The sequence below is a fragment of the Daphnia carinata genome, chromosome 2 (genome assembly GCF_022539665.2).
Source record: "Daphnia carinata strain CSIRO-1 chromosome 2, CSIRO_AGI_Dcar_HiC_V3, whole genome shotgun sequence".
NCBI lineage: Eukaryota > Metazoa > Arthropoda > Branchiopoda > Diplostraca > Daphniidae > Daphnia > Daphnia carinata.
Window position 1 is genome coordinate 5,999,427 of NC_081332.1, and position 17,562 is coordinate 6,016,988.

The 17,562-nt window shown below is 40.6% G+C and overlaps 4 protein-coding genes across 8 annotated transcripts; 2 read left to right on the top strand and 2 right to left on the bottom strand.

Annotated features, from left to right (window-relative positions):
• Positions 1-38: 38 nt before the first annotated feature.
• LOC130687118 (elongation factor Tu, mitochondrial-like) lies at positions 39-2,589 on the bottom strand. The gene is made up of 9 exons (XM_057510274.2): positions 2,477-2,589; positions 1,889-2,140; positions 1,662-1,828; positions 1,454-1,594; positions 1,241-1,385; positions 961-1,179; positions 738-889; positions 523-668; positions 39-459 (listed from the first exon to the last, which is right to left on the bottom strand). The coding sequence occupies exons 1-9, from the start codon at positions 2,553-2,555 to the stop codon at positions 264-266; spliced, it is 1,497 nt and encodes a 498-aa protein (XP_057366257.1). The 5' UTR covers positions 2,556-2,589; the 3' UTR covers positions 39-263.
• Positions 2,590-3,584: 995 nt separating this feature from the next.
• Positions 3,585-8,171, top strand: LOC130687044 (protein split ends-like). The gene is made up of 7 exons (XM_057510201.2): positions 3,585-5,000; positions 5,121-5,430; positions 5,506-6,430; positions 6,528-7,010; positions 7,081-7,140; positions 7,217-7,381; positions 7,480-8,171. Exons 1-7 carry the CDS (start codon positions 4,409-4,411, stop codon positions 7,519-7,521), a joined length of 2,577 nt encoding a protein of 858 aa, XP_057366184.1. The 5' UTR covers positions 3,585-4,408; the 3' UTR covers positions 7,522-8,171.
• Positions 8,172-8,429: 258 nt separating this feature from the next.
• LOC130687045 (uncharacterized) lies at positions 8,430-13,534 on the top strand. 5 transcript variants are annotated; one of them, XM_057510204.1, is made up of 6 exons: positions 9,679-9,820; positions 10,765-11,567; positions 11,642-12,185; positions 12,260-13,104; positions 13,179-13,192; positions 13,352-13,534. In XM_057510204.1, exons 3-6 carry the CDS (start codon positions 11,692-11,694, stop codon positions 13,397-13,399), a joined length of 1,401 nt encoding a protein of 466 aa, XP_057366187.1. In that variant the 5' UTR covers positions 9,679-9,820; positions 10,765-11,567; positions 11,642-11,691; the 3' UTR covers positions 13,400-13,534. The 5 variants fall into 5 exon arrangements, with proteins under 5 accessions (XP_059350124.1, XP_057366185.1, XP_057366186.1 ...); XM_059494141.1 differs by lacking the exons at positions 9,679-9,820; positions 10,765-11,567 and adding an exon at positions 8,430-8,448; XM_057510202.2 differs by lacking the exon at positions 10,765-11,567 and having other exon boundaries at positions 9,374-9,820.
• On the bottom strand, positions 13,329-14,478 carry LOC130687047 (ribosomal RNA small subunit methyltransferase NEP1-like). Its single transcript, XM_057510206.2, has 3 exons — positions 14,249-14,478; positions 13,948-14,191; positions 13,329-13,891 (listed from the first exon to the last, which is right to left on the bottom strand). Exons 1-3 carry the CDS (start codon positions 14,390-14,392, stop codon positions 13,569-13,571), a joined length of 711 nt encoding a protein of 236 aa, XP_057366189.1. The 5' UTR covers positions 14,393-14,478; the 3' UTR covers positions 13,329-13,568.
• Between the last annotated feature and the right edge of the window lie 3,084 nt (positions 14,479-17,562).

The window sequence follows — 17,562 nt, forward strand, 5'->3', positions numbered from 1 at the left end:
AAGATTACCTTTCAAGGCTCATCCAAGAACAGGATCACTACAGGCGACCACTGACTTGTATTTTCGTAATACATTTAACAGTTCAAAACTTGCGTGGGGTGTCGCATGATTTTGCTACGGTGACAAAAACTTAATGTTGTCAAGCCTGAAATGCCGCCAATACGTGCCAAACAAGACTGCTTGCCAATTCGACGATATTTTGAAATGACTTTTTATTATTGAAATTCAATGAAACGTGTAACTAGATACTCCTATAAATGGGTTCACTTCTTCCCTGCGGCAGCCTTTTCGCTTTTCTCCCGGCCCTTTCTCCCCTCAGTGAGAAGCATCCGCTCATCTTCTTTCAGACGTGGATTAATTTTGGTGACAACACCTGTTCCCAACGTCAAGACACCATCACGTAAGGTAAAGCGTTGGCCTTGTTCTACAACCATGGGTTTCAGCAAACACAGTCTGAGCCTGAGACAAAAGAAAGAGGACAGAGGTTATACAAGCCCAAATATCTTTGAAAAAATGGGTTACTTGGTATCCTCTCCAGGCATCGCCATCTCCTTTCCAATTAGGCTAACTTGAGCGGCGCAATCCCAAGTCTTCGAAAACATTTGCATTTGGATGAATGAGGTGAAAGGTTTGGATCGGCCTCCTTCGTCCTTATTCAGAACGTACACCTTACGTGTTCAAATAGAGAAAGTTGAGATTGAAGAATTCAGAAATGCACCAAACTGAAAGTAGCCTACCTGGGCTTCCAAATCATCATGTGCTTTCATAGTTCCAGGCTTTGCCATCACCATTCCTCGGCGGATGTCATCGCGTTTGACACCACGTACCAGGGCTCCTAGCTGATCTCCGGCTTGGGACTCCTCCAGAATTTGATGAAACATTTCAATTCCTGTAGGCAGTTACAAAACGGTATATAGTATTTTTAAGTTTTTTTTTAATAATTGCTCTTTCTGAATAGACCTGTAATTGTTGTTTTGATGGTTTTGCTGTAGCCGACAAACTCGCATTCCGTTCCCTTCTTTACGACACCACGTTCCAAACGACCAGTTACGACAGTTCCTCGACCGGGGATCGAATAGACATTTTCGACGGGCATAAGGAAAGGTTTGTCCAAATCACGGACAGGCGTGGGAATATAGGAATCGACAGCTGCCATAAGTTTCTGAATGGCGTTAACACCTGCAAAAATGGGAAGATGTTACCGTTAACTCCGAAAGAATATTTGGCCAAACTAACTGACCAATTTCAGGATTTCGCCCTTCAAGGGCACATAAGGCTGAGCCGGCGATAAATGGAACATTGTCACCATCATAGCCAATTTGGGACATAAGTTCACGGATTTCCATTTCAACTAATTCAACCATTTCTTGATCAGCAGCATCGACCTACACAAAACGGATTTTTAGATTACGTCAAAAAGAACAGAAAAGAAACTCAATTTTGAGTGAAAAACCTTGTTAATGAAAACAACTATGTGCTCTACGCCGATCTGCTTCGCAAGAAGCAAGTGTTCCCTGGTTTGTGGCATAGCACCATCGGTAGCTGCGACAACCAGAATGGCTCCGTCCATTTGAGCCGTTCCAGTAATCATGTTCTATGAAGAAATGATAAACCTAAACTCCACGTCTTAGACAAAATGCCAAATAGGTTGTTTTCTATACTTTAATGTAATCTGCGTGGCCTGGGCAATCGGTATGTCCATAATGGCGATTTTCCGTCATGTATTCAACATGAGCAACATTTATAGTAATACCTCTGGCTCTTTCTTCAGGTGCATTGTCAATTTCATCATATCGTTTAGCTTTGGCCATAGCTTTCTCCGAAAGCACTAATTACAATTTCAAATAAGATATTAGGTTTAGTTAGGTTGAATTGATTGGATACACACCTGTTGTAATTGCTGCAGTGAGTGTAGTTTTGCCATGATCTACATGGCCAATGGTGCCAATATTACAATGGGGTTTATCTCTTTGAAAAACTTTTTTTTCTGTAGGAGCTGCTAGCAATCTTGAAGAAATGGACAGAGATCTTTTGGAGAGGAGGCAGGTTGATCTAGCAATTAAAATGTGTCCCATGGGTGCCAACAGCCCAGTCTGACGGCTGAACTGTCGAAGACATTGCTTTGGTGCAGAGGAGAGACCTAAAAGCAAACAGTATAAATGTTATGCAATGCATTTTACCTAAGCTTAGTAGAATGTAGAACTTATGGAACAGCCTTACAGAGGGCCATACTACTAATTGTAAGTGTACAATGAGAAGATAGAAACGGCTGTTTCACGGCTACAAAATATAAAATTTCACTAAATACATGTTATTCTAACGCACGTGACACCGGCAACTTGCTTGAAACACTAAAAAATCAATTTTTCATTTAATTATTTTATTCTTGCTTTAAGCTCGAACAGTTCTTTGTAAAACTAACATTTCGAAAGTTAAGAAGTGATCACGTAATGTAAAATATAATAATATATCTTACCTCGGGAGAAAAGAATTCTGCTTGTTACGGAGGTCGCCATAGCTAAAAACAGCGCACTCTGTTTCTTCAAAAACGCCATCTAATGATGACTTTACGTAAATGCCTAAGGCAGCAATCCAAAGTATGAACAAACTCTAAAGCTAAAGAGAAACCTCTGTTCCGATTCAAATAATCGAATAAAAAATCTCCCACTTATGCAAAATGGAAGGCGAAAAATGATTCTAACGAGCGTGGAGAGAAAGTGTCACGAAATGTAGAGTTTGCTCACCTTTTTTGTCTCATTATTACGAATTTGAAAAAAACAGCCCGAGTGCAGTCCCGCATGTATATTTTTATTCTGTTCATTTGCAAACAAGTACATTGCGACCTTCGACTAATGTCGATGCCCGAAAACGAGTACGGGAATAGAGTTTCACAAATTGAAAAAAGAAAGAATCGCTCAAAAAAAGACCAATCTCCACCCCTTGCCACGGGAGAACGAATCAACGTCGGGGTTACACGATCATGCTAACGGAGTTTACGAATTCGAAACAGCGTAGCGTTACGGGACGGCTATTGGTCTTCTCCCCAAGGTCAGAGAAGGTGAAGAGGTGTGGGGTTCGGGATTGAAAAGATGAGCACACTTACGTGGGAGCAAGTAGTATGGCGTTCGTCCTGCCACCTAACAGTGAATTCCTGCGCTGAAAAAAAATCAACAACTACTTTTATTTAAAGGGATTTGTAGGCTGCATAATAGACATACAATGGATGACAGGTAATGAACGATTTTTAGAATTATTTTTTTCTGTGTGAAGTAACTTATACAACCATGCTATGACTTGTAAAAACCCAACCTTTTCAGTAAAAACTGGCCCTCAAACTAAACTAAAATATTCTAACTTAATGAAAAACCAAAGGTTTAAATGAAGTGATTGCCTTTCTTTGTTTTATAACATACATTGCATAATTGAAAAGGTATTATTTTACGTGTAACCGCCATCTATCCTCCCTCTAAAAAATAAACCTGCCTCTAGGTGGCGTGTGCGAACAACTTTCACGATTCTCAGTAGGGTGGAAACTGTATGTCTCTGGGAAAGAACAACCAGAGGCCATATAGCCTAGTGCATTCTTAATATTTTCCACGCAGACAGTTGACCGAGCCGCTCCAAGACACAAGCTACGGCTAGGCAGCTGGACAGTTTTTGTTGTAATAGGAATACAGGAAGAAGCTGAACTCGCTCAGAAATAAATGTGGGATGCGGAATTATTTGTGACTAGTGCCTCTACACAATCGGTCGATAATGCTCGTACGTAACGAGACACAAACAAGACTAGACGTCTAAATGTGGGACGCTTAATGTGTTCGAACGAAGCAGACCACGCTTTGGTCGTCGCATCTTTCAGTTTTTGTGTCTGCTACAGTTGTTATCACTCAGTTGATTACTGGATTCAATATTCTTGGCGAAATACTAGTCTTCCCGTTCGGCCAATTCGGAAAACATGGCCGGTTATGCAGTAAAACTTTGAAGAGAGAAAGAAGCCATCCTTAGTATGTGTTGTTTGCACACACCGAAGTTGGATTGAGTGCCGTTGGACTCGTCCCCCCTCGAGTTTGACAAGTTCGTTGACCTACGTGCTACATATGTGTGACGTTTGTATTGCCTTTCACTCTCTCCTTACCGTTGTTGCGTAAAACCCATGAACCGTCAGAAATACTTAAATTTCTAGTGAAAACTGTGAAATCGAAAGAGTGCAACAGAGTGTACGTCCTCAGTTTGAGGGTCCAGTCGAAACGGCTCAGGGCTTGACCTCAATTTCGGCGTTTTTGTGAGCTGGCTTGCTGCTGCTGGCACACAATATACACGAAAAACCCGTCGAGCCGGCTTCTATAGTTGTTCAGCCATTTCAACCCGAAAAAAGACCTGGTGTTCAAAGGGTTCGTGCTCTCCTACGATGGAGAACGGCAATGGAATAGACAGCTGTAACAAAGCAGAAGTGAACTCTGAGAAAAAGGCTGAAACTATTGTTATCATGGCATTGGAAGAAGGAAAGCCAGCGTCGGATTATGGCTTGGCTGGCGACAAACCGAAAATGTACACTGTTGACAACGACAAAGACTCGTCACCCAATCAAAATGTTGAATTACCCGAAGCCGTTACTGCAGAAGAGAACGTGGAATTGAAAGATTCGCCTATCGAAAAAACAACAAACGAAGAAGACGAGGTTAAGCAAAACGGGGATGTTGCCGAATCGGCAAACAACGTTCTAACAATCAAGGTGGAGCCTAAACCAATAGAAACGGTTGAAGAGAAACCGTTATCACCGCCCCCGGAGAAGACGAGTGCGGAGGCGTCAGACGAAAAAGCCAAAGAAGCGCCGGTGGTAGAGGCCAAACAGGAGATGATTGAAGAAGAAATGCAAGAGGAAAATGACAAGAAAAACCTCGGCGACATGGAGATTGAGGATCAACAGTCGTCGACTTCATCCTCCCCGTCGGCCTTGCACATCCATTTGGACGATGAGGACAAGGACGAGTCCTTGAATGGTAATGAGATGTTCTGATTCGTCCAACTATCGCTGACCTTGCTCACGATGACTTTTTCCGATTAACTACCTTGAACGAATATGTCTCTATCATTCTCTTTTTTATTTAAATTGAAACTAGACAAGGACAAGGAAACGGTAGACCCTTCACTACCTCTGATCAGCAACGTGGTCAGTCTCTCGTCGATCGCGTCATCATCGTCATCTCTGACGCCTCCGCCTCCTACCCAGTCTCATCATTCACCGTCTACACAACCTCCTTCGCCCACACCTTCGGCCGAATCAGGAAATAGCAGCGTTCGTCGAACGACACTCCGCTTTAAACGCGGCATAGAAATCAGTTTCGATGTTGATCAAAACGGCCAACCCGTTACAGTCAATAATCACGAAACGGCAGCAATGCCTTCGGCCTCGTCTGAAGAACCTCGACAGTAATTAACACGTTGCCCCCTCATGTGTAGTTTTGTTTTTTCTATTTAAATTTCCTGTGCTTTTTTTGTGTGCAGGAAACGCGGGCGTATAGACGATGAGGACGAAGAAGATACAAATCAGCCGGATGTATCCGACTTGGATGCCGAGGCAACGAACAACGTTTTGTCGTCTGTCCAAAAAGACATCCGCACCCTACGTTTCATGGCCAAACAAAAAGAGAAAGAGTGGAACTACATTTTGAAGTTGATGAAGGTCAAAGAAGAGCTTCAAGCCAAATTGATGAGAAGAAAAGAAGTGTTGAAAATCACTTCATCCAGCAGCCGAAAAATTCAACCCAACTCCAGCCAAATCCATACGGTGGCTCAAACTCATATTCCACCGCAACAACAATCGAGTGCAGCCAATTTGCAGACTCTCATAAACCACTCATTTAACGCAATGATGGGCAAATCGTCAGGCCCGTCAAAAAGTATCATGCCCAACAGCCCTGCGATGAACCATCAACAATCGCAACAACTTATCCAACAACAGCAGCTCCACCATCAACAAATTCAACAACAGCAACTACATCAACATCAGCTCCAACAGCAAGCCAAATTGAACCGCCAACGACCAATTTTGCCAAAGCCCAGCATGCAAATCCATCCGGAGGTTCAAATGTGGAATCAGCAACAGAACCAGCAGCAAAGTCAACACCACCATCATAATAATCATAACAGCTCGAATCAGCAACATCATCATCACCATCATCATAACACGGTAGTCGATTCAGCTGTGGGTGCGTGTGCGGATTCGCAGGCTGATGCTCGGAATCGCCAAGGCACAGTTAGCGTTCAATCCCTCATTGCCGACTACAGAGCCAAACATCCTGAAGAAATACCCACTCGAGGAAGACGAATCCGCCAACCTTCCAGGATTTGTAACGATCCCAACTCGTCGAGTAGTCCACCTCCAAATTCACAACCCGGTGGCCAGGAGGGTGCAAACATGAGTTTCAAGGTGACCCACAAAGTCACAATTAGAATATTTTTCTAAATGCTTGCCAGTCCGGTTCTTATTTCAAATTTTAACGATCTCCCCCTTTTTTTTCTTACAGGACGTACTGCTCCAGTTCGCCAAAATGAGCAGCCGCCAAGGTCACCCTAATCCCGTGGATATGATCCAAGTGGGAAAAGAGTCACCCGGTACATCTGGAAATAGCGCCATGGGAGCGGGAAGCAGTGGTAGTAGCAGCGCGGCAGCTTTACAAAGTCTGGCTGCTGCTCGTAATGCGCGCAGCAGCCCACATGCGGCCGCTTTATCCGCCGGATCTATACTCCAAAGCGCGCTCAGTGGCAGCCGCTCTAACCCCAATTTTGCTCCAACGTTGGCCCAGCTGCTCACCAATCCGGCCAACGAGCAACAACAGCAACTTCCTCAGCAGTCACCGTTAGGTGGCAACCAGCCAACAGTTTCAATTCCAATTGCAACAGCCTCTTCCTCCGCATCTTCGGCGGCCGTTGCGGCCGCTGCAGCAGCAGCATCTGTGGCTTCATCGGCTGAAGTCTTAACTCTGTCCAACCTATTAGCCACTGCCAGGGTACTTGAAAATTTCAATTTGTATTAGATTTCACAGACATGTTTCATGTTACAAATCTTATGGGTTACAGGGCCATGTGACTATCACGTCTGAACGATCCGATCTCACCAATGACGACGTCACAGTTGTGGTAATATTTCAAACGTGAAATTAGATCATTTTCAGCCTGAATGCTAACGCTTTTATTCCCTTTCCGAACTGTGCAGGGCGGTTCAACTTCCGGCGGCCGGAATGTGTCATCCAATAATGGCAACTACTTGCGGACGAGCGGTGGTAGCGAAGTGCCAAAGTGTCAAGGTTGTAATGAGCGGGTGGCGCAATTTGTCTGCGCCGGATGCTCGAGCCAATGGTATTGCAGTCGAGAATGTCAGGTACTGTGCTTCGTTTGCCCACGTGAACGACAGCTAGAATATTTTTTTTTTTTAATTAATCAAACACTGACTCGTTTCGCGTTTTTTTTTAACGCTAGGTGGCTGCCTGGGAGGAGCATTCTGAACATTGCGTAGGTTAAACTTGACGTGAGACAATACCAAAATTCAAAGGACAATTCCATCCACACCAGGGTGAGGACGTAAGGACTGAAAAAAGAAAAAGAAAATTTATATTTTTTAATAGAAATGAAAAGATTCAAGAATGTATCAGTGCAAAAGCCGTCGAGTCGGCCATCATCAGTTTACTGGTTTTTGTTTCGAATGAAAACGAAATGTTGTCTACATATCCACTTTTTAAATGTGTTTCGATTGACACGCTATTATGTTGCGTATTACGTCAATCGTAATGCTCAGTTTATTTTCTGCCATTTGATTTTTTTTTCTTTAAAAGAAATATTATTTTCTTTTTTGAGTTATAAGATAGAGGGGGAGAGAAAGAGACATTTGTTTCGGCTAGTCACTACTAAAAAAAAATTTATCTATCTCTTCTGTTAATCCTTGATTCTTATGTTTCATAGCATCACGCATTTTTCTTTACCATCCATCCCTGTTGACATATTCCGCCACGACTTCCCTTTTCAAAAATCCCCGGTTGCATTAAAAATTAAGTTGTCTTAATTTCTTTTTTGTTTCACATTGTTTTCGGCTTATGCATATTATGCCGTATCATGACGATTTAATGAGTTTTTTTCTTTTACAAAAATAAAAGTTCAATCAATTTCCAGCATTATTGGGTCATAAATTTTTTTTTCTTTACACAAGTGTTGAAATATCATGGCGAAATGTGTGTCAAAACCTGTTTCCTCCCTGTACACGCGTCAAAAGGCCAGGTGCGTACCACGATCAAATTGGTATATAGCACGAAAAGTTTTGGACATTTACAGCACACTACTGTTTAGGCTAACCCTCCGTATGTGTGTGTGCACAGATGGGGAATTAAATGAAAGTTGGGGGTAACGTAAACAGAGTGGAAACACCTGCGAGTGCCAGATGAACCCCATCCATAGGTAGGACAGGCTAAAGTTCAGTTGTTTTTTTATTATTGGTTTAATTTTAACTTTTTCACAAACGTGAAGGAATTTAAGTTCACATGTTAGAACAAAATGCTACGAATCCGGAAGTAATGAGATGACGCTTTGTCTCGATCGATTTTTGCGACATTTCACTTGTTGACGATTTGGTTATTGCGCGTTGTCATGTCACCAGCATTGATTAGTAGCTGAATAAGGATATTGAATTTTTTATCTCCGTGGAAACTTGTCTTTTATTGCTAAGAGCATACGTCTATACGGCGAGGAAACTTGCAATCTCCTTGGAAACTCGTTTTGTCTGCTATTACGTTCGATAATGCAGTTGTACAAGTCTGTTGCTTCTCTGTAATGCCATTGCTGGAATGGGAGTGTCTTTGGTTGATTTTTGTTAAGACTGAAGAAGAAAGATGTGTTTGCAGCAATGTAGCCGAATATTTCGGGTACGGCTTTTATCTTTAATGGCTGGCATTGCCATCATTTTTATTTTAACGCATCAAAAATTGCAGTATTCTTTTGGAAAATAAGCACTTAATTCAGATCGAATAACGACTGAGTTTAAGGTCAAGAGTCCAGATAGGTTATGTAGTCTAGGTCATGATAAAAGTTTTTCCATCATCATTTCGCGATCGTATTAAATTACAGCATGGTTACCGATCGTATGACAAGGCAGTTAAAAAGTTGTTTTGAATTTCGTTCCTCACGCTAGGCTTTTGCATCTGCCAAGAGGAAATAGGCAACCCTACTAACAAGCAAAAGTTATCGTTAGAAAATTCGTCTAATGCACAATAAACATAAAAAGTGGGAGTATCCAATGACAGTACGCCCCAGCCGTATTCGTAGAGTGCTAAGTCGCAGTGCACACACACACACACACACACACATGTAACATATTTATACACACACATACGCCCGGAGTGATGGGGAGCTCAGTTATTGGTTCTCTGATTATATACGAGTAGTTATGTCTATACTACATATACGGCAACCGAGCTCATATAAAGCCGCTCCGTCCGGCAACCAAGCAACACATTTCCCATCCAACCGTTCCCAACTTAGGACGGCTACACAGTATATCCACACTCTCTCTCTGGCTCTTCCTCGCACTTATATAGTCCACTATTCCGCCCTTGTCGTCGTCATCAGGCATTCCAATAAGGGGGTGGGGAGGAGAAAACTGGTTGGAACGAGATGGATCATTCATCAACTGCCATCGAGCAGGAAGAGAAGATAGTTTTAGAACCTGTCTCGCCCTCGTCGTCATCTTCGTCTTCATCACCTGTGCCAGCCATCAAATTAAAAAGAAAGTGCCCGTCGGGATGGACTTTAAGTAACAACGGGACTAACTCAGGTATTAACTATCTCTTTATTGTAGCGTTTCATTTCTTTTGTTCATTTCCCTTCACAGTTTGTTCGATAACGACACTGCTATCAAGTGGCTTTCTTGGTAATGTTTAACTAGTGCCGCTATCGTTGATCTGCTCTTCCCTTTTTCTTTTCCTCTTAAAGTGGTTCGTTCCATCCGTCAAAAAGTTCATTTGTACCCGACGATAAGACAAGTGACAGAACTTGTTTGCATTTGTTTTCTTGATTTTCGCTAGTGCATACGGAACGAGTTCATCTTATCGTGAGAAATCCGCCCTGCCCAGCATCAATCTTCTTTTACTTGTAGTTGTTATTTATTTTTGATTCTGGAAGCATAATGCTTACTGTGCAATATGAGTGAATGCCCTGAGAAAGCCTATTACCCCATTGCCGCGTAGAGAAAATGGTCATTTGATATTGATGAGTTTTCTCGGCATTACTGCGCGTTCTGTGCCCCCGTCTTTCGAGTTCCTTTTTTCCTTGGGCCCATGAACCTTTGGTTTACTGGACCATTCATGAGTGCGCATACATAAAACAAACACTCACACAGGCATTTCTGATGTGATAAGCAATCAACTCGGTTACATACTGAATGTATATATATACAGGTCAAAGGCCAGACATGCAGCTTATACGATCTACTTTCTCATTGACGAACGATATCCACCACTAACAAAAATGTCGAAGTTCGAAATTATTACATAAATATGGTTAAATGACGAATAGCTAAAATGATTGACAGCTACGTCCTTGATCCATTCGGCAGAGGGATTTCCAAATGCATCTTGCAATCTTGCAAATCTTTTCAGCATTCGACTTACCTATTTTTGCTTTTAAATCTTCAAAATACCGAGTCTTTTACACCGAACAAAACATGTTTATAATCTAATAATTTCTTTTCTTCTGAAATCTGACTGTCCACCCATCAAGATAGCCACCGAATCTGAAGGGAGTGCCTAAGGGGTGATTGTCCGTGAGCCGGAAAAACCAGCTTGACTGGTTTCTCGCTAGGTGGCCTCGCCGGTTGATATGGAAGGGAGCGCTTTGACAGCATCTGGAAGGAAGTGGGGAAGGGGATTAGAGGGGAGAGCCTGTAAAACACGTTTCTATATTTGTACCGAAATCGATATCGGCGTGAGGCGAAGGGGGAGGAGAATGCGTGCACCGTCGCCGTAACGTTCATCTCCCAACCACCAGCAGGTGGGAGATAGGGACCAGAGAAATTCGATGTCTCTTTGTCGAAGTGGATGGTAGGTAGTTTAATCGCCTTGTTGTGGATCTTCTGCCCCAGTGGTTGTGTAACTAGTTGTAAGCAGTTTCAATCAAGAAACTAAATGTGATCTCGTTGTGTTATCCAAAGTTATTTTATGCCCTGTCCTGTACTTGGCTGCTGTTATCAGGTGTGATTAGGTGATTAGCATTTTAAGAGATAAGGGATACTATATCTGCCCAATCTTCTGTCTTATCTCAAAGTTCTCACTCACTTCACCGAGGCTTTTCCCAGTTCACATTGCATATACTATTGCCTCATATTATATTATCAAACACTTTACAACCACTATTGCAAACATGCACAATCTGCATCCCCACTAGCAGGGCATCAGCGTACAAAAAAATGTCTCACACAACAAGAACATACATTGACTTTTGTGTGTACACGTCAGGAGTTTGCTCAACTGTCCCTTTGTAACTATATTGAATATCATCTGACTTGAATTGCTGTTATCCAGCACGTAAGGTTTTTCTGTTATCTTTATTTGTTTCTAGCATGGACCTAATCTTGTACCGTGTTTCATTATTTTGTCAGTATCCAAACTACGTCGTGGTGGTCGCTTCAAATTAAAACTTAGATCTTGGATGGCCGAACCACTGGTGGTGAAGGAGGGAGACGCCAGCTTACGACTTGCCACCGATTTGCCTCGTTTCAACTGGCTCGAGTTAAAATTGAACCAAAAACAAGATGGGACGAATGGGGAAACCAACGTTTGTTCTTCCGCCAATAACGACGGCCTTCCAATCGTTCCGCTCAAGATTCGCATCCTGGAAAAGAGCTCATACGCCGCAAGGCTTACCGAAGGCCTTTCTGTTGCTCCCTCTGTTACGAAGGAACTAGACCAGTCAGTAGCTCAACACCTAAAATCCGACGAAGCCTCGGTACCAACATGCACCTCAAGGTGGCCGCTCAAGAAGAGGCTCATTCGTCAGCTCAGTCCAGTCACCAGTCCGAGGACAAGCCCAGTTGCAAGTCCAATTACGAGTCCCGTTGCCAGCCCAGTTGTTAACAAAGTCATTAGCCAGTTGGATGTAATAAAGCCAATTTTAACCCAAACACTCGTCTGCAACGCCACACAGTAAGTCAAACCAAAATTTTCAGTTTGATCTTGATGTTTGTTTTGTATTTCCTTTTTCATGCTTGTTTAAACAGAATAACACAAGAAAGACTGCAGACGGAATTACGACAAAGTCCACCCGCTCAAAGAGGACCAGTGATCATGAGGAATGTTTTACCTCCCACCCCACCGGCATCCTCTGCACCTCCCGAATTAATGCCAGTGGATGCCAATGACCAAGACAAACCGCTAGATTTGTCACGGCGTTGTGCATTTGAACCTGCAGCCACTCGGCTCGAAGATAAAGCTGAAATCGAAATCATCGCGATGACAACACGGATAAACAGCAAAGCAGTTCCTCAACCAGTTGATTTTCAACCGTCACGACAACGACTTTCTCGCAACCCGGCTGAAATCCATCGAATTCAACGGACTGAAAAAGACCTTGTCGCCAAACCGATGCGAGAACATACTGTCCAAAGGAATCCGCCAATTCGGGCACCTGAATCCTTGTTTCCCGACTGGAGCAGAAATGGTACCAGTGGATTTCGACCTTACAGAGAACAGCGACCGCCTGTGGCTGTGGCATCGACGCTCGTGAACACAATAACTCCAACGGCCAGACCATTTTTCTTACCTCCATTGCGTCCACTGCCGCACCACTGGAATAGTCTTGTTGTCCAGCAACAGCGTAACCCTGTTGTCCGTCCTGAAGTGCAGTTACATCCAGTAGGATCAGCTGCACCCTCAGCCGGCTTCATAACCAGGCCTCGGCTCTTTCACCCTCAACAGGTGACGGCAGCCACAACAAAAAAAACCTTGTCTATTGCATCTCATACTATAACGACGCTTCCACCCGATTGGTCTCTACGTAGCTGCGTCGTTTGCTCGCGGAGAGCAGATTTTCGCTGCGCTGGTTGTCATGGCAACGCATACTGCAGTGAGTTATATCTCCATACGCATTTTACATATTTTGTTGTAAGCCTCATGTTGACATGTGTTTCTCTTTTTCAGGTACCCTTTGCCAGGTAAGCATATATATATATTACGGATACGAATTGCAACCGAATCAGTCTTCTCAGTCTATCTATAATATTTACCTTATTGGCTTTCTCGAAAGAAGCAAAATTCAATGACATTATAATATATAAGGACAATCTTGAAGTGTTTAAATTTTATTTTTATAGGCTAGGGATTGGCCAAACCATAGTCAACTTTGCCAGCGTAACAGCTGACCTGGCCGAAATTTTCTCTACGGAAGAGAACGCCCACCGTTTAGTTTTTTCATCAAAAGTTTCATGTGTTTTATCTTTTTATCTGTTATTGATGTTGTTGCTGTGGTTTTTGAAATGAAAAAAAAAATTATTTGGTTTGGAAAAAAAATAATTATTTATCCGTCAACAGTTAATGAATTCCCCAAACTTCTTCGAAAGCACTACACAATTTAGAACAGGTAAGTGCAGCTGACAATGGGTACTGGCTAATGCTGATCTCTTCCTCACTGTATTCAACGTCTACTTTTCCGTGAGCCATCGCACCTACCACGATTGCGATTGGCTCGTCTGGTAACACGATATCTCGTGGTTTAACCAGTTTCGTTGAGCTGAAGGTGGTGGCGATTTTGCGGCAACCAACAGGTAAATGATCTTGGATTGGGTTCTTTATTACTTTTAGCAGCTTCATTGGTCCATTTGCTGCTTTGATACTCATCTTATGAAGAAGCTGGACTGTAAAACATATATATTGGTAAATACAATTATGTTAAGAAACTATGTGAATTTACCCATTAAGCCAGCAAATCTTGTATATGTTCTTGGAATTCTTGTTTGTGGATTGACTTCAATCAAGACATTTTTTGCAGTATGAATATAAACTTGAAGAAGTCCTGCTCGGTTTAATGGGGAGTCAAGGAGCATCAATAAGCATTGGTGGGTGATGTCGGGGCGACAAGATGATGGTTCACGATTGTGTTTTTTCAAAAAACCAATATGATCATCACAATTAAGCAGTTCAAAATCTTTTCCAATCTGTATGCAGAATATAGTTTTAGGTAGCATTATATGCATGGGAGAAATTAATTTTACCTTTGCTGATTCAAGCTGAGCTTGTTCTAGAATGACAATCAAACGTTTCTCTTGATTTCTCAAATGAATATTTGAGAGAATTTTTGGAGGTTTTGCGATATAATCGGTTTCTTCGCCTTCAGGGATTTTTCTTTTGTTACTCATATTGTACTGCAATCGGCCACCTGTTTAAGATTTAATTGTTTTCACTAAACCTTTGTGGTTTTCTTGCCTAACGTAAACCAAATCAACTAAGAAATTGTAACAAGACACATGTGCCCAGCAGACTACACTAAATTCGAATTGTCTAAACAGAATCCTTATTTTTCCGTAGTTGCCAATAGACGCAATACTAAAATTATTAATTTATTTCCCTCGTCTGCCTTGCAATAATCCGGTTTATCGCTCGAAATTTAACGTTGGTTTCAATAAAGTGATTAGTGTTCTGGTTAAACCGGCCCTTTTTTAAATATCGGAAAACAAAGTGCTGCTTTCCATCAACTTTATTTTTTTTTTTTTTTTTACGAGTAGTTTAAAAACTATAAAACCAGTTGAAAAACAAAATTGATTTTCGTGATTTCCATTCAATTGTGAATCGAAACCATGTCTTTTAAGCCAAATTTAAAATTTGGCCACGATTAAACTTCACGCCAAAACAAAGTTCATTATCGTGATTCTAGTTGAATTTTGAATCTAATCATGCATAGTTGTCTCTATTTATTGATTATTTAAGAAAAATCGAAGAATTTTGATGTGCCGCACTAGCACTGTAGCGTACTGGCCCGCCATATCAATACATATAGCCTATAGAAATTTTAAGCCCGACAAAAAAATAAGCCCGACTTTTCCTTTAGAAAAAATAATACCATCACATAAAAATTACTATATGTGATTTAGATTCCAAATTAAACGAAGATTACGAAAATAAACCTTGTTTTTACGTAGAATTTATGGGTTTTGGTTAATCGAAGAACTTTGATGTGTCGCGCTAGCGCTGTAGCATACTAGCGCGTTACTAAGTTCTTCGATTCAGTGTATTTCCAAAACGGTTGATGTGACGAAAAAAATAACAATTTTCTTGGAATCAGCATTTAATTTTTAGAATATCGTGTGATTTTCAACCAATTCCAATGAATGTCAGTTTTTGCAGGTTTTTGAGGCAAAATTCCCGACGGTCATATCCTTCATTTTTCTTCACATAATTACGCCCAATATAAAAAAAAGCCCGATTTTCGTGATCAGCGATAAATTCCAAATCGGAATAATGTATTTTTAATTAAATCTAGAATTTGACGAAAATAGAAAAAGTAGGAAGGCTATAGCCTTCTTACTTTTCATTTTTGGCCAAATTTCAAATTTGGCTTAAGATACATGATTTCGATGCAGAATGCAATGCAAATCATGAAAATAAAGTTCATTTTTTAATTGGCAATATAGTTTTTAAATTAAACAAAAAAAAAAACAGAAAGCCAGGCTTATTTTGTCGGGCTTAAAATTTTTCCTAATAAAAAATAATATCATTAAATCTAGGTAACTATATATGATTCTGATTCAAAATCAACCAAACAACACGAAAGGGAATTTGTTTTTACGTAGAGTTTATAGTTTTGGAGTAATCTAAAATATAAAATTAGGTGCGAATCGAAACCATTTCTAGCGCGCCAGTACGCTACAGCGCTAGCGTAATGCATCAATATTTTAGATTATTCAAAAACTATAAACTCTGCGTAAAAAAAAATTTCATTTTCGTGTTCCTTGCTAAATTTTGAATCAGAATCGTATATAGTTATCTAAATTTAATGATATTATTTTTTAAAAGGAAAAAATTTTAAGCCCGACAAAATACGCCCGACTTTTAGTTTTTTACGGTTAATTCAAAAACTATAAGCTCAGTATAAAAATATACCACATTTTCGTGAACAGCGATGAATTTCAAATCAAAATAATGTACTTTTAAGTAAATCTAGAATTTGACGAAAATTGAAAAAGTGGGAAGGCTATAGCCTTCTTACTTTTTCAGTTTTTGAATCTTCTGTTTTTTATGGTTTATTCAAAAAGTATAAGCCTAATATAAAAATAAACCACATTTTCGTGATCAGCGATCAATTTCGCATCAGAATAATGTACTTTTAAGAAAATTGTATTTGTTTTCGCGAGCTTATAGTTTTTGACTAATCTAAAATATAAAATTAGTGTGTGCGAATCGAAACCATTACTAGCGCGCCAGCACAGCCATCACAGCGTTAGCGTGACACATCAAACTTAAATCTAGAATTTGACGAAAATTGAAAAAGTGGGAAGGCCTTCCCACTTTGACGAAAATTCATCAAAAAGCGACATCTCTTGGAATTGGGCTAAAATCACAGGGTATAATGGAAATCAAGCGCTGATTTTGAATCAGTGAATTGTTTTGTCCTTTAATCAGCCGTTTTTTTAATATAAGAAAAAGTGCTATTAGCGCACTCACTTAATTTTTTGTTTTTTTTCGATTTATTAAAAAACTGTAAACCTAATGTCAAAATAAACCCGACTTTCGTGATCAGCCAACAATTCCGAATCGGAATAATGTAATTTTAGTTAAACTTAGAACACTTTTGTCAAAATCCGCCAAAAAGAACCTCTCTTGGAATTCGTCAAAAATCATGATTTCGATTAAGCGATTGGTTTTCTTGTTAAATCAGCCGTTTGTTAAGTTTACAAATTTTGCTGTAAATTTTTTGGCTTGAAAATAAGCCCGACTTTTCAACCATTCGGGCTTATCTTGTCGGGCTTAGTTTCCCGATCTGACGAAAATGTATGTCACTTTGAATGCTATAATAAATTACAAATTTTGCTCAAAGCTAAACGCTGATCAGGAAAATTATCCGTTCTTTCCCGAAACGGCTGTTTTTAATAAGTTATCCTGCAGTATGCTTGAGCTGTACTGTATTGGCGCACCAGTATTGCTACAGTTTTTCGATTTCGAATATCATCTTTTTGCCGATTAACGTTTTGATTTTTTTGGACTGGAAATCTAATGTCAGTCTGCTAAGATTTGATACCTTTTAAAACTAAATCGTTGGTATTATTGTCATAATTGTATTGTCAAACTAAAATTGATATGAATATTCTGGAAGAACGCCGAATTGGGAAACAATGCATACACACTTATCAGAATGAAGAGCCTTGGCTGTCTTCGGAGATAATGTCTTCTTATATAAAGTTGCAATATTATTAAAACATATGGAGTTTTATGTAGTCGACCTTTGGAATAGTCGTAAGTTATTTTTGACAGTGTTACACTGATATAACTGTTGATGCAAACGAGAAAGCGTTTAAAAACGATTTTGCCTTCA

Coding starts and splice junctions, on each gene's coding strand:
- LOC130687118 (XM_057510274.2), bottom strand. CDS start 2,555: ATGGCGTTTTTGAAGAAACAGAGTGCGCTGTTTTTAGCTATGGCGACC. Junction 1,595..1,661: donor GCCACGCAGATTACATTAAA/GTATAGAAAACA, acceptor ATTTCTTCATAG/AACATGATTACTGGAACGGC. Junction 669..737: donor ATGATGATTTGGAAGCCCAG/GTAGGCTACTTT, acceptor TGAACACGTAAG/GTGTACGTTCTGAATAAGGA.
- LOC130687044 (XM_057510201.2), top strand. CDS start 4,409: ATGGAGAACGGCAATGGAATAGACAGCTGTAACAAAGCAGAAGTGAAC. Junction 5,431..5,505: donor TCGTCTGAAGAACCTCGACA/GTAATTAACACG, acceptor TTTTGTGTGCAG/GAAACGCGGGCGTATAGACG. Junction 6,431..6,527: donor GTGCAAACATGAGTTTCAAG/GTGACCCACAAA, acceptor TTTTTCTTACAG/GACGTACTGCTCCAGTTCGC.
- LOC130687045 (XM_057510202.2), top strand. CDS start 9,661: ATGGATCATTCATCAACTGCCATCGAGCAGGAAGAGAAGATAGTTTTA. Junction 9,821..11,641: donor TAACAACGGGACTAACTCAG/GTATTAACTATC, acceptor TTATTTTGTCAG/TATCCAAACTACGTCGTGGT. Junction 12,186..12,259: donor CTCGTCTGCAACGCCACACA/GTAAGTCAAACC, acceptor TTGTTTAAACAG/AATAACACAAGAAAGACTGC.
- LOC130687047 (XM_057510206.2), bottom strand. CDS start 14,392: ATGAGTAACAAAAGAAAAATCCCTGAAGGCGAAGAAACCGATTATATC. Junction 14,192..14,248: donor CTCAGCTTGAATCAGCAAAG/GTAAAATTAATT, acceptor TTCTGCATACAG/ATTGGAAAAGATTTTGAACT. Junction 13,892..13,947: donor AAGATTTGCTGGCTTAATGG/GTAAATTCACAT, acceptor TATGTTTTACAG/TCCAGCTTCTTCATAAGATG.